Source organism: Amphiprion ocellaris, chromosome 12 (assembly GCF_022539595.1).
Source record: "Amphiprion ocellaris isolate individual 3 ecotype Okinawa chromosome 12, ASM2253959v1, whole genome shotgun sequence".
Lineage (NCBI taxonomy): Eukaryota > Metazoa > Chordata > Actinopteri > Pomacentridae > Amphiprion > Amphiprion ocellaris.
The window spans coordinates 9,031,373-9,045,493 of NC_072777.1; the positions used below are offsets into that span (position 1 = coordinate 9,031,373).

At 39.7% G+C, this 14,121-nt stretch overlaps 1 protein-coding gene across 8 annotated transcripts in view; it reads right to left on the reverse strand.

Moving 5' to 3' along the window:
- The window catches only part of LOC111582610 (pleckstrin homology domain-containing family G member 3), a 39,678-nt gene that overhangs the window by 9,126 nt on the left and 16,431 nt on the right, over positions 1–14,121 (reverse strand). For 7 of the 8 annotated variants that reach the window (XM_055015955.1, XM_055015956.1, XM_055015953.1 and 4 more), the window contains 12 exons: positions 9,597–10,066; positions 7,393–7,493; positions 7,058–7,127; positions 6,890–6,936; positions 5,462–5,612; positions 5,095–5,226; positions 4,292–4,474; positions 4,087–4,179; positions 1,394–1,480; positions 1,274–1,307; positions 1,036–1,137; positions 918–947 (listed from right to left, as the gene is read on the reverse strand). In XM_055015955.1, the coding sequence (XP_054871930.1) occupies positions 918–947; positions 1,036–1,137; positions 1,274–1,307; positions 1,394–1,480; positions 4,087–4,179; positions 4,292–4,474; positions 5,095–5,226; positions 5,462–5,612; positions 6,890–6,936; positions 7,058–7,127; positions 7,393–7,493; positions 9,597–10,066 (1,500 nt within the window). Of the gene's footprint in view, positions 1–917; positions 948–1,035; positions 1,138–1,273; positions 1,308–1,393; positions 1,481–4,086; positions 4,180–4,291; positions 4,475–5,094; positions 5,227–5,461; positions 5,613–6,889; positions 6,937–7,057; positions 7,128–7,392; positions 7,494–9,596; positions 10,067–12,243; positions 12,307–14,121 lie in introns of all 8 variants that reach the window. The other variant, XM_035957738.2, reaches the window with a different exon arrangement.

Genomic DNA, 14,121 nt, shown 5'->3' on the forward strand with positions numbered 1-14,121 from the left:
AGTCTCAACTTCTATGAAAAGTGCAGGTGTAAAAATAAAAGTCTGATTGGTGATGTTGACAGTAATCCTGAAAAAGCACTTTATTTTGAATACTCAGCAACATATTTTGGGACTTGCAGATTTTTTTCCCATGTTTCATTAATAAGATATTTTTTAAAATATTTAAAAGTGTTGTTGTGCGGTATGTCACAGTTTCAAAGTGATAAGCTCTGCTGTCAAAAGCATGTTCATTAACTCCAGTAATGTTTCATTTTAATGGAGTCACAGTTTCAACAGGAAACTATCAAAGAATTCTAAAGTTAACTGGACATCTATAAGTACCCAACGTCTCAGTCATTGGTAAGGATATTTACAGAATCATTCTGGGTATTGTTCCTTCCTATCTGTCTTGTCTTTTAATAAAGAAACATGGAAGTTACAATCTCCAATCTACAGATATTCTGCAATTTGTCGTCCCCAAAGTACGATCTAAACTGGGCAAGAAAGCCTTTCGGTTTTCGGGCACCAAATCCTTGGAATAAATTACAGTCTCAGCTTCAACTTCAAGCCCTTCTTACACTGAATGAGTTTAAAGCTCTGGAGTAATCAATACAGTCTAACTTGTCTGTGTGCAAGTGTTATATGTGAGCGAATTCTAATGTTGTTAATGCCGTTTATTGTTTTTAATGTGACTATGCTGCTGCCTTCTTGGCCAGGTCTCCCTCGTTAAGGAGATCTCTGAACTCAATGGGACTGACCTGGTTAAATAAATGCTAAATAAATTAAAAGAAAAGAAAAAGTGACTTCATCTCAGATGTTGGAACATTTTTGAATGCAACTAAACAGCTGAGACAAAACCTGATGTTTGATCAGCAGAAGAGAAATCACAGAAGGTTAGCTGGAGGATTTATATAGAAACGGTCACTGAAAGATTTTACCTTTGGAGTTCTTCATTTGCTTGATTGGCTCTGGGAAGGAAATAAAACAGAGTAAATAGTAAACAATAAATATTGATGTGACACGCTGATCAATAATCGGGTAATTCCGACTGATTACCTGACTGTCGGCGGCCTTGACGAGCGTCTCGTGGAAACTCATCAGACTGGCAGGACAGAGCTTTCTTCAGACGCTCTGGACTGTAACGGTACTTGGAAGGGTCTGCGGTAAAACAACAAAATCATTGACAACAACAGGAAAAAACAAAGTGCAGTTTTATCCTGTTTTCTTAGAGTTTTTACTACTTTTCTCAGAATTTTCACCAAAATCCTTACAAGCAGGAAAGACTTGTACTTACAGATGGAATCCATTTCCAGGATGGCCTCTTTAGCCTGAAACACACAACAACATCTTCTGTTAGGGTTGTCTGCACAAAGTGTCTTCACTGGTGAGTACACTGGTTTCACTGGTCGCTGACCTTCTGTGGGATGATGGCATGGTGGTTTTCCAGAATGATGCGTTTGATGTGATGAGCCCACAGCTTCTTTTCTTCCACCGTCTTTGCCTGAAATGTAAAAATAAGTGAAGAGCAACAACTGTTTAATCTGATCAGATCAGTTGGTTTGGTTTCCAGAAGTCACTGAGGAACATAAACTCAGTCCAGACAAATTATTATTATTATCACTAATCTAATGGCTGCTTTCTCAATTAGTGGATTTGGCTGTAAAATGTTTCGTTTAAAAGAGATTCAGTTTAGGACACAATTACTGGATTATCACCACAGCTGCAGATTCATTTTCTATCAGTCAACTAATTGATACTCAAGTCTGCACATACAGCAAACTGATTATTTCCAATCTATGAGAATTCAATGTTCTCTTGCTTGTTATCTGTTACTTTTATCAGCTGGAATAAATCAAAATTAATCAAATAATGAATCAACTTATTGCTGCAGCTCTAAAATAAGCATTTTAGCAATTAACTGTATGCACATGAACATCTACCTATATACATATACACAAATATACATTTTTCATATATATCTGAGACTTATAAGTATTCATTTTTTCTTATTTTTTTAAAAATACCCCTGTAAGACTCAAATATAGGAAAAAAATTGCAAAAAATACATTATATTAAAATTATAAACAATTTATATATATATATACACACACATACATACACACTGCTCAAAAAAATTAAAGGAACGCTTTGAAAATACACCATATTTTAATGGGAAAAAATAACAGGCTGGATATCTACATTGATATGGACTGGATAATGTGTTAAGAATGAAAACATGCCACATCGCTTGATGGAAATGAAAATTAGCAACCTACAGAGGGCTGAATTCAAGACACCCCAAAACTCAAAGTGAAAAAATAATGTGGCAGGCTGGTCCATCTTTCTGAAATTCCTTGGCAGCAACTCAGAATGGTACTCAGTAGTTTGTATGGCCTCCATGTGCTTGTATGCAGCCTGACGATGTCGGGGCATGCTCTTAATGAGACGATGGATGGTGTCCTGAGGTTTCTCCTCCCAGATCTGGACCAGGGCATCACTGAGCTCCTGGACAGTCTGAGGAGCAACCTGGTGGTGTCGGATGGACCAAAACATAATGTTCCAAAGGTGTTCTATTGGGTTCAGGTCAGGCAAGCGTGGGGGCCAGTTAATGGTATCAATTCCTTCATCCTCCAGGAACTGCATGAATTCTCTTACCACATGAGGCCGGGCATTGTCGTGCACCAGGAGGAACCCAGGAGGAATCCAGGACCACTGCACCAGCGTAGAGTCTGACAATGGGTCCAGTGATTTCATCCTGATACCTTATGGCAGTCAGAGTGCCGTTGTCCAGCCTGTAGAGGTCTGTGTGTCCCTCCATGGATCTGCCTCCCCAGACCATCACTGACTCATCACCAAACCGGTCATGCTAAACCATGTTACAGGCAGCAGAACTTTCTCTGCGGCTTCTCCAGACCCTTTCATGTCTGTCACGTGTGAGCACAGAGCACCAGTGACGGACCTGCCAATTCCTGTGTTCTATGGCAAATGCCGACCGAGCTCCACAGTGTCGGGCAGCGAGCACAGGGCCCACTAGAGGATTTCTGGCCTTCAGACCACCCTCATTACATCTGTTTCTGATTGTTTGGTCAGAGACATTCACACCAGTGGTCTGCTGGAGGTCATTCTCTAGAGCTAATGCAGTGCTTATCCTGTTCCTCCTTGCACAAAGGAGCAGATACCTGTCCTGCTGATGAGTTGAGGATCTTCTACAGTCCTGTCCAGCTCTCTTAGACTAACTGCCTGTCTCCTGGAACCTCCTCCATGCTCTTGAGACTGTGCTGGGAGACACAGCAAACCTTCTGGCAATGGCACGTATTGATGTACCATCCTGCAGGAATTGGACTGCCTATGCAACCTCTGTAGGGTCCAGGTATAGCCTTATGCTACCAGTAGTGACACTGACCCTAGCCAAATGCAAAACCATTGAAAGTCAGTCAGAAAACACGAGGAGGGGAAAAATGTCAGTGGCCTTCACGTGTAAAACCATTCCTGTTTTGAGGGGTGTCTCATTGTTACACCTCTAGTGCACCTGTTTTTAATTTCATTAACACCAAAGCAGCTGAAACTGATTAAAAAACACCCCTTTTACTTACTTGACCAGATCAGTATCCCAGAAGTTTAACTGTCTTGATGCAATACTTAGATTAAAAAGCATTCCTTTAACTTAAAACTGCAGTTGTATTTCTGCAACAGTGGGTTTTTTAGGGATATGAAAAATTAAATACATTTTACACATTATTTATTTATACACTATAATTTGCCAAGGTCAGGAAAAAGGCCTCCAGGTAAATTCAGTGCAACACTTTTTCCCACTATAACAAAGTCAGTCACACTCAGTACTCAGGCTTTAACTGAAAATTCTGTTTTCAGACTCTGATTAACTCCAGTCATTTCCTCTTTGCTGCACTCCTGATAAAGCCTACTCCTCTTCCATACTCAGAGCAATAACTTGATACAGACACAACTGGAGATTTTAAAGTAGTAGTTTTATAAAATAGTTTGAAACTGTCTGACGTGGGCAGAAAACACAACAGTGGGGTGTAAAATCTCATCCTTACATCACCCACTGAGTACAGCTGGTGTGTCAGCAGACGGAGGACGACTCACCTGGACAGTGTGAGGCTGTTTGGGGTGTTTGTAATGCGTGACGCTGAAGCTCAGAGAGTCTTTGGCACTTTCGATCAGCATCAGAGTGGAGCACTGAAATCACACAGAGAGAAACAAAATTCACCATCTGCTTCTAATAACCTGTGGGACAAACAGAACCAGCAGATCTATGTCTGAGACGTCAGTTTGTGTGTTTGTTGCTCACAGAGATGTGTGTCTTGTAGACATAGTGTTCTCCGCGGCGTTTGGTGATGAGCAGCATGCGGTCGAACAGGAAGAGCGTTCTCTCGTTTTTGGCTCGATGAACCTTAAAGGTTCCTTCAAGAACCAGTTCTCCATATGTGGTGAGATCAGGACCTTTCCAGTTCAGCAGCAACGACTGAACCTCCTGAAGAAAGAAACATCAGAAGATTCAATTGGTTTAACTCCGTAGGTATTTACCTGTTAACTGAACCTCGAATATGAATTGTTAGGTGTTAGCCTAGTTAATTATTAATGTGTTCATCACAACCTCTGCATTCACATTAGAGCCACTGATTGTTTCATCATTAATATTTTTCTTTCCCCGTCTACTGTGTGTTTGGATGTTTCTGGATGCTGAGCTGCAGCATGTAACTACTCTGGTATAAATAAAGTTTTACTGAAGTCAAACATTCTATCATTACAAAAACATAAAATGTCACACTATCTGTAAATATATGAGAATTATTAAATGCTCTGTAGGAAGAAATAAAAATATGGGAAACACGAACAACAGTGGACCCACAATTGAACCCTGCAGAACTCCACTGATAAGCCAGTCAGATATCCATCCTGTATTCTGCTGGTTTATTAAATACAATTGTGCATTTAATGATGGAGATAAATTCAGTAATATATGCTTTGAAGTATCTTCTGTTTGGCAGAAGAAAATGGCTAGAAGCTTATTGTTTCTACTCAGGTATATTCAACACAAATTGAAATGTGCCCAAAAACACATGGAGTGAAATGCAGTGTTTTGTTAGTGACCTGCAGTCTGACAGCGTGCTCATGTTTCCTCTTCATGTCGTTGATGTACCAGGCCACTCCTGTCATGGTGTAGATGGCCTCCTCCACCACCTCATAACCCTCCTCCTCTGGGTCAAAGTGCTTCGCTATCTCCTAAACAACATCAGTACAAATAATAAGTTAATCTGAAGTCAGGTTCAAAATAGCAGTTTTTATGCAGATGATACAGTCCTGCTTGTGTAAATTGTGAAGATACACACCGGAAGTTCTAAAAGTTTAGTAACCTGAGCAGAAAATGTTCTGTCATCTTAACATCATAGCAATTCCTCTGATTTTATACAGTTTGAAATGCAGGTGTTGTTGGGCATCAGCTGTACTGATGTGGTACCTGGAGCAGCAGGTGGTATTTGAGGATCCTCTGAACAGGTTTGAGCAGGTATGAACCCAAAGGTAGCGACCGCTTCAGCGACGCCTGACGCTCCCGGAAAAACTTTGCCAGAGATTTATTCCTCATGCACTCAGTCAGTGCAGCGACTGAACTGCAGGTGGGAGAACAAAAAAATAAAACATATGTGAGCAAGAAAAAATGTGTTAACAAGTAAAAAACTGGTGCAAATAGAAAAATGCAGGTATGGACAGGTGACCAAGTAAACAGCAGGCGTGAACAAGGAGTCAGCAAGTACAAAAACGGAGTTATAAAAAGCATAAAACAGGAGGTATGAAAGGTAAAAGGAGGACGTATTTTCACTTTCATGAAACAGGTGTATCTATACCTGTTGTTTATATGGGTGTGCGGTCATAAACAGGTATAGACAAGAAAAATAGGGTGTTAACAGTTAGGAAGAGGTGTGAAAACTGGTCTAAAAAAGAAATAAATAGGTGGAAACAGGTGTACACAGGTAGAAAGATGTGTTGTAAACCTAAAGCAGGTGTGAACAAGAAAAACACTTGAAGGTTAAAAAAAGGACATGAAAACAAATAGAAACCGGTCATAAGATGGAAAACAGAATTAAACAAGGGGTGGACTGATTACTGGCCTATTTGATTACCTGATCCAATATTCAGCATTTTTCAGATTATTGGTATCAGTATTTCTTTTAACTGACTCCATATAAAATAAATTTCCTTAAAAATGTGCTACTTTGGCTCCGTTATCTTTACAACTCCTCCAAGGAAGGCGACGGAGTTATGTGACGATCAGCATACGTTTGTCTGTGAATCTGTTTGTCTGTCCGTGTGCAACATTACTCAAAAGCAGACAAACGGAATTGGATGAAATTTTCAGGGAAGTTCAGAAATGACACAAGGGCCACCTCATGAGATTTTGACAGTGATGTGGCTTACAGTCTGGATGCATAACACATGCCTGTGCTCACTGCAAACTAATTTTTTATTTATTCATGTAGTTTGTGGGTAGATCTATAATAACTGGCCAGATTCTATGTTGCTGTGATTTCTGAATACACAAATTGAGGAATCAATAGCCTTGGCAGAGCATCGTGCTCCCCCTCAGTGCTCTTTTTTTCCACTCTGTTGTCTCGAACAGTGTTTTTCGGTTACATGTCACATGCAATAACCTATTACCAATGAAAGGGATTTTAAAAAGTTAAACTACGTAACACATAAATAAACTAAGGCGTTTAATAATCTTGACACCAAGATCTAGATTATAGGTTTATATTGATTTTAAATACTGGTTATCCATGAATGAATACTGAACTCTGCCATCAGTTGATGTCAGTATAACATGACACCATTAAGAACAACATTACAGAACAACATTAGATGCTGAGTCCAGCAGACTGGCAGGACTTACTTTGGGTAGTTGGTGCAGTACTGCGTGTAGATCTCAAAGTACTCGCTCTAAAATGACACAAAGTGAAATCACTATGAGCTCTGACTGCTCCGTCTCTGGTCACAGTTTCATCTTAAACTTTGATATCGAAGTGATGAAGCCTCCGGTGACCTTCTGATCGACTCTCACCTTCATGACGAAGCACCTGGCGACAGCGACGGGGTCGTTGTCACACATATCGAGAGCCTGAAGCAGCTCACTGTGAGCAGGAAACACCATCACCATGACGACAACAACAACAGCCTGCACATCAGCAAAACCTCACATCCCCACTGCTGCTGATTTCATATAGAAAGACACTTCACTTCATTTTACTCTTGATCATCATACATCAACAGAACAAGCCTTTTACATCAGAGACTGCTTTTAGCTTGTTCCATTTCATGATGTTTTGTGTCGTTGTTTTAACTGCAATTATGTGCTGATGACATTCAGAGATGAGATTTTATTTTTTTTATTCTTACCTGTTGAACTCATAGATGTCCTCGATGTTTCCAAACAGAGAGCAGACCTGCTCGGGTCGGATCGATAAATCAGACTGATCAATGATGTGAGCCAGGTAGTCCTTCAGGAGGGGAGAGGAAATGAAAGGAGGGACAGAAGGAACAGGAGGGAGGAGAGTAGAGAGAATTGATTAGTTTTTACACAGTTGACAGTAATTGAAAAATAATTTACTTAAATGAAATTATGATGATAATTGTTGTTTTACATGACAGTATAGATCAGCTTTTCTCCTATATTGTCTTCACTTGTCCAGTAGGTGGCAGGCTGACCTCGGTTTGATCAATACCATTGTAATCTGATTACTTCTGGCTCAATCATTAAGTTTGTTTGTTTGTTTGTGGTGCTCGGTTAAACGGCTAAGCATCAGCTGATGGCTTTAAAGGCTTGATTTCTGATCTTAATTTTACACAATCCATGAGCATGGATTATTGTTCAGTTATTAATTAACAGCATTTAAACATTTGATGTTAATACAGTGTGTTTATTTATGAATCAGATTTTTGTCTCACTGAATACATTTTTTATTTCGATTTAATATATCAAAAATTCCCAACTGAGCAATGATCAATATAATTTTATTTGGATTTTTTTATTTTTTATTTTTTTAAACTCAGAAATCAATCATATTATATACACTGTATTTTTAAATATTCATTGATGAGTTCTATGTTCTATTAAATAGTTATCAAATGTATTTTAACTCATACCTACACATGCTGATATTAAAGAGTTTAGTTTAGTTTAGTTTAGTTAGTTTTTTGAGTTTAGTTGTACAATTTAATTATATTGCATTGTATACAGCAATTTCATTTTTGTAAAGGTGAACGGAACATTTGTACTTTTTTTATTATAATATCCTTTTCATATATTAAACAGATCTCATGTTACATTAAATATTTATCAGACGTGTATTTGCTCTGAGTGCAGGTCTTAATTTTAAGTTCAGGTCATTGCTTTCGGTTCGTCTCTCAGGCTTCAGGTCTGTCTGTGATCCTGACTGTTACATAAGCAGCTAATCTCGTCGCTGCAGAACGTCTTAACCTGTTAATTATAGTCGGTGACGATGCATCCCTGCCAGGCTACTCTGTTCTCTGTCCTCTGTCCTGTGTCTCCTGAGAACTGCATCCCTTAAATCTGACCTGGAGTCAGTCTTAAGATGTTTAAGAGATTCACAGTTACAGTTAGATGACCTGTTACTGCTGCACATTGCACAGAAAAAAAGAACCCCAGGATGGATGGGGGTTTACAGCATTGCCCAAAAACAAAAGAGTTTGGAGATTCTTTTTTTTGTGGGCTGATGTTTCTTGATGACAAATGTTACTCGTGCTTTAATATGAATCAACATCAGTTTTATGGTATCCTGTCTCAAAAAGAACAACAAACAAACCCCATCAGCACCAGAAACCATTTTGTAGTATGTTTTTGGTAAAATTAAGGTATTTATGTGTAATATTACGTTATATGGGCATTTAAAAAGTGGTACAACACAACAGCCAAAACTGAGTGAGTAAAGAAGATCATCTATAAGTGTTCTATTCCATGAAAAATGTAGTCGGAAACAGCAGGTGCAGAACTGAAAAAACTCCATGATTTAGCTTTCATCTTTTATTGCTGCTAATAATAAGAATATGAATAACAATGAAAATAGATTAAAAGTAGCATCTGCTGTGCATCTTTCAGCACTACAGAGATAAAGAGAGTGACAAGAAGACAGAGACGCTTTTTGCTTCATTAAGACCTACTTTATGATGACAGAAAATATGTTTGAGGACCATTTTACTTATCAAACCCTGAGATGTGGAACAAACACATCTTCGTGCTCCTGATTGCTTTGGTTCATACATGAGTTACCGTTTTTATTTTTTGTCTTACAAGCAGGAAGGAAAATCAGATCCCTAATAAATACTGGCTCGAACATTTCTGACCAGGGTGTGTCTTGATTGGCTATCAGTGCCACTGTTGTTTGTGTTGCAGTTTTGATGAGAACGGCACCATTCACTTGAGTTACAATGGCTTTTATACTAACATATTTATAGTTAATTGACAGTTATCGTGTTTGGTGTGGGTGGCCCTTTATTCAGGGGATAGTGTGAATATATATTACATAAACAAAGCAACCACACAGCACAACACCAGAGGGTTAATGCGTTCTTTGGTGACTCACCTCTACGATCATGCGCAGGTCTCTGACGTACATCCTCTCCGTCTCAATGATCTCCATGACGACACGGTCCAGGTAGGTTAGCTGGGGGTTGGGCGCCATGCTGCCGCTGTTGAATGGTGACGCCGGCTGCCGGCGGCTGGAGGCTCGACTTGCTGTCCGCTCTTTGTTGTTGTTATTGCTGTTGTGAATGAAGCTCCGCCCCTTCCTGTTAGACTGCGGGGTCTTCCCCTCAGCGTCTGCGGCGCCCCCAGTGGGGCTCAGGTCCAGGTTGATGTCGGGATCAGAGGATTGGGCGGATGACGGAGGGGGGACGAGGTTGTCGTCTCTGGAGGATCCCGAGCCCGAGGACAGCGTGGAGATCAGACTCGCTGGGCGCCGGTCAGACGTCGGCAGGTCAGAGGAGTCGGAGGGTGTGGCCGACGGAGCGCGCTCATCACTGCTGATGGAGGCGGTAGACAGGCGGGGGGACTCTGTGGAGGGAGGAAGGTTAATGATGTCACTGAAAAACAAACCAGTTCTGTATCATTGCGTCAGACAACACTGTAACCTCAAACTATGAACAACAACACTAAACTCCATAATGTTCATCCAGCAGAACATTGGTACAAAACAGGCAGATTTAGCTCACAGATGATCACAGAGCTTCTTTTACTCTCACACTAAGAGCAGACTTTCACAATACAAGTTCAGTCAGGGAGACGGTATAAATGGACGGTCATGTTTGTCTATAGGGAGTTTCTCAAAGGCAAACTGTAAGGAGTTTGTTTTTTGTGCCTGAAGTCAACAGTTTGACTAAAACTGTTGCGAAAGGGGACATGATGTCACCATGTGGGATTATTAATATCATTACTAATATTTTATCTAAGAGAAAAACCTCCCTGAGCTCAAGATAAGCCTGCAACAGCAGATGAAGAAAGTTCCGAGTTTCCCTTCAGATAGTCAATCATCTGCAGCTCTACACATCTGGATTCTTTCAGGTTTCTGTTATCTCTTAAACACAGCTAAGGAATTTCAGGAATCCATACATGTTCATAATTTTTAACCATTCAAGAACGTGAGGCTAAACTTCCACTTTGTGTTAAGTTCTCACAGAGTAACCAAAGACCCTTATTTCAACATAAACATGTAGGAGTGAATCTGCGTTAGGTTGAGATGGTTCATGGTACATGCACCACAAAAATCTTTAAAACACCGCAGCTCAAATGCAGCTTAGGTCCTGGTTACATGTCGTACATCTGTCTACACTGCCATTATGAAATAATAGCAAGCTCAAGGACAATTCATTGATTTTTTTCTGGTCAAATCCACACAGAAAATGAGTGAAACATATAACTTTAGATCTACATGTTCAAAAAAGCAACATTAATCACAGAGCGGCACCACATATTATTTCTGTAAATACTCTGAGTAACAGCTGATCACAAACATGCAGTTTAATCAGTCTCAGCACAGATATGACTGAATATATGCTCTCTACATGTTTCATATCTTTGAGTTAGGATCTGACTAAGTTATGACTCTGAGAAGAAGCACCAGCTCTCTTTTATAAATGGTGATTTGAGCAACATTCTGAAGCCTGTTCTTCAGGATCTGCAGTGTGTTTTTCGCTGGTTTCTAAGTGGATTCCTGGAGGTTTATCGTGATGAGCATCAGAGATGATGTTATCGTCAGGAAGTGCAAGTCCCACTGAATCTAAACCTACATCTTTCAAGTGTGTGAGTTCAGATCTGACTGAGTTATGACTATGAGAAAGAGGACTGGTTTTCTCCTAATTCCTAATTCTTAGTTGAGATTCTCAGGTGACTTCTATTCTTCGGGTTCAGCAGCGTCTTGTTTTCTGATTTCTGCTCATTTGAAAAACACCTGTTTACAGATTTGTCGAACTGTGGTGAGACAACAGCATTTATATCCTAATTTCCACCTTATGACATCACTGTCCAATCAACCAATTACAATCAAGCATCAAGTTTCCAAAAGACTCAAAAAATCATTCAGTGTTATCAGCGTGAGGCAGGTCGATCACTCTGTTCTGATCCAACTGTGAACTTCGATTGATTATGTGGGATATTTGATTGGTCTGATTAGATTCTCTATTGGCTGGGATTCTTTTCATATTCATGTTTTCTCATGGCGGCCATTTTGAGAACTCATGGCAGTAAACTGTCTGAAAAATAATTTAATTTCAAATAAAAATTCAGTGACATTCTGAAATAAAATAAGTAAAACTGCTGTCTAGTTTCTAATTACAATAACTAACAATTAAACATTTTAATCAGATTCAACTGTAATTTGAGACAGATGTTCACATAACATGCTATGTTAGCATGCTACACTAGTCAATTTTATTCACATAATTTACAAAAACAAAGTTTTCTTTAGGGACTTTACAATCTGTATATTAACCAGCATTAACTAGCACTAACCTGCTACATGTTAATGGACCATTGTGCTAAATGTGAACATGACAAATGCTAGTATGTGATAAACTGATCAACATTCACATGTTCACTTTTCAATTTAAAGTGCAAATGATTTCAGCTAAATTTAGATATATTTACAGTGTAATCTACAAAATCTTGCAAAGAATTTACAGTCTTTCTGCTCAAAATGGCCGCCACGTGGTTTGGGTGTTTGTTAGCGAACGTACCAGCGAACCAGTCCTCTGAGGGTTTAGCTAAATATCTGAAGATCAGAGACAGTGATAGTCCCCCTGAGACACAAAACACAAAAACAAGTTTAACATTTAGACACCAAAAACAGAAAATCTGCTCTGTGTATAACTTCAACAGACAGAAAATGTCAAGTTGTGAATGATTTCAGCAAAACAGAACTGAAATCTTTTCACAGCCATCTGATGAATTGTGAGAAGTTTCTCATTTATCTATAAGAATACTTGCTGCAACTCTAACGAAAGCATATCTGTGTTTCTCAGGTCAGAACTGTTAATTCACATGAATATTCCTGTTTCCATGCAGAGGTTACAATAAGACAAAGTAAACTAGGCTCAGGTTCAGGTTCAGTTATTTCTAAATGCCTCCATCTGTGACTGAACCACATGTCAGGGTGAAGACAGTTTGAATTCATGAGTTGTTTTTTTTGAGAGGACGAGCAGTAAATGAAGCAGTGATGTTCCTTTTCACAGTTGTGTGCAGGTTTATCGCAGATGTTTTATCCCAGCAACAGATCTGCCTGGACATTTTAAACACTGTGTGGAACAGAGATGCTCACTGGACTCATGCGATTTGCATGGCAGCAAATAATAATAAGACAAAGAGGCCAACACAGAGTCCCTAAACAACTTCGAGCAGTAAAGAGGGAGAACCTGTTTCATCAATCAGTCCAAATCATAAAGAGCTGGATTCCAGTATATCTGCTTCTCCGTTAAAAAGTCACCTGTGTACGTGAAACTTCCAGAGGAGATGGTAACTACAACTCCCAAGGTGCATTTCAGTAAGCTCAGCTATATATTCAGCCAGTGGCTAATGAAGACTGTTGTGGTACGTGTCCAATACAAAATATTCCCTCCCACAACCACGCAAACAATGGTTATACATGATCGAATGAAAATTTCAAATATGATTTCACATTGGAGCAACATGGCGGCTCCTTTGGAAGCTCACTCTTAGATTACGAGAACAGTTTCTGAAAACATTTGAGGTGACAAAAAAACCAAGCAGTTGCTGAATCTGTCTCATTTTAGATCAACAACAGCTACTTTAAACATTTTGCAAAAGTTCCCAGAATCATCGAGTGGCAGCTGGGTGCCCCATTTTGCATAAAGTAGCTTTAGACCTCAACATCATGCAAATGAGGAGCGGCCCACAAGTCACCTTGTCTCTAGAAACATATCGTCACATTACCAGAAAGCTTTCATACACAGCAAATGAGAAGTGTAGAAATGGAAGATCCTGTGGACATGTACCGTAAGAAACCTGAAAACAACCTGCAGCATAAATCACTTCAAACAGGTTTTAATTCACACCTGTGACCAGCTCTTTCTCCGTGGCAACAGGACCATAGCTATTGTAGTACTTTGAGAAGGCCACCAGCATGACTGAAAAAAAAAAAGCTTAACCTTTGAGAAGCAAAGCTGCTGCACCTTTTTTCTGTCTTTGTCATTAGAAACATTCACTGACCCATGTGTAAGAACACCTGAACACAAACACTTAAATAGTACATTCATCAGTGTCAATTCCCTGCCTCTCATTCGGAGCCTGGTCACATGGCCTCGAGGAAAACTGCAGATTCCAGCCCCAGACAAATAAATGACAGCAGTTATATAGAAAACCAGCAGTGTGTGGTTCAATCTGTTAACGGAGTCAACTTCTGCAAAAATCAAACAAAACTGTTGGCCGCACACCACCCAGAACTCAAGAGTCCTGATTTTCTGTGCTCGGCAACACTAAAAAAACGATAGTGAACACAAAGTTTAGCAATCAGGCAGCAAACACAAGGTCAACCCAAACTCCCACATCCTGGTGAACTGCAATGATGGAGAAGAAAATACAGGGTGGGCCAGAAGTTT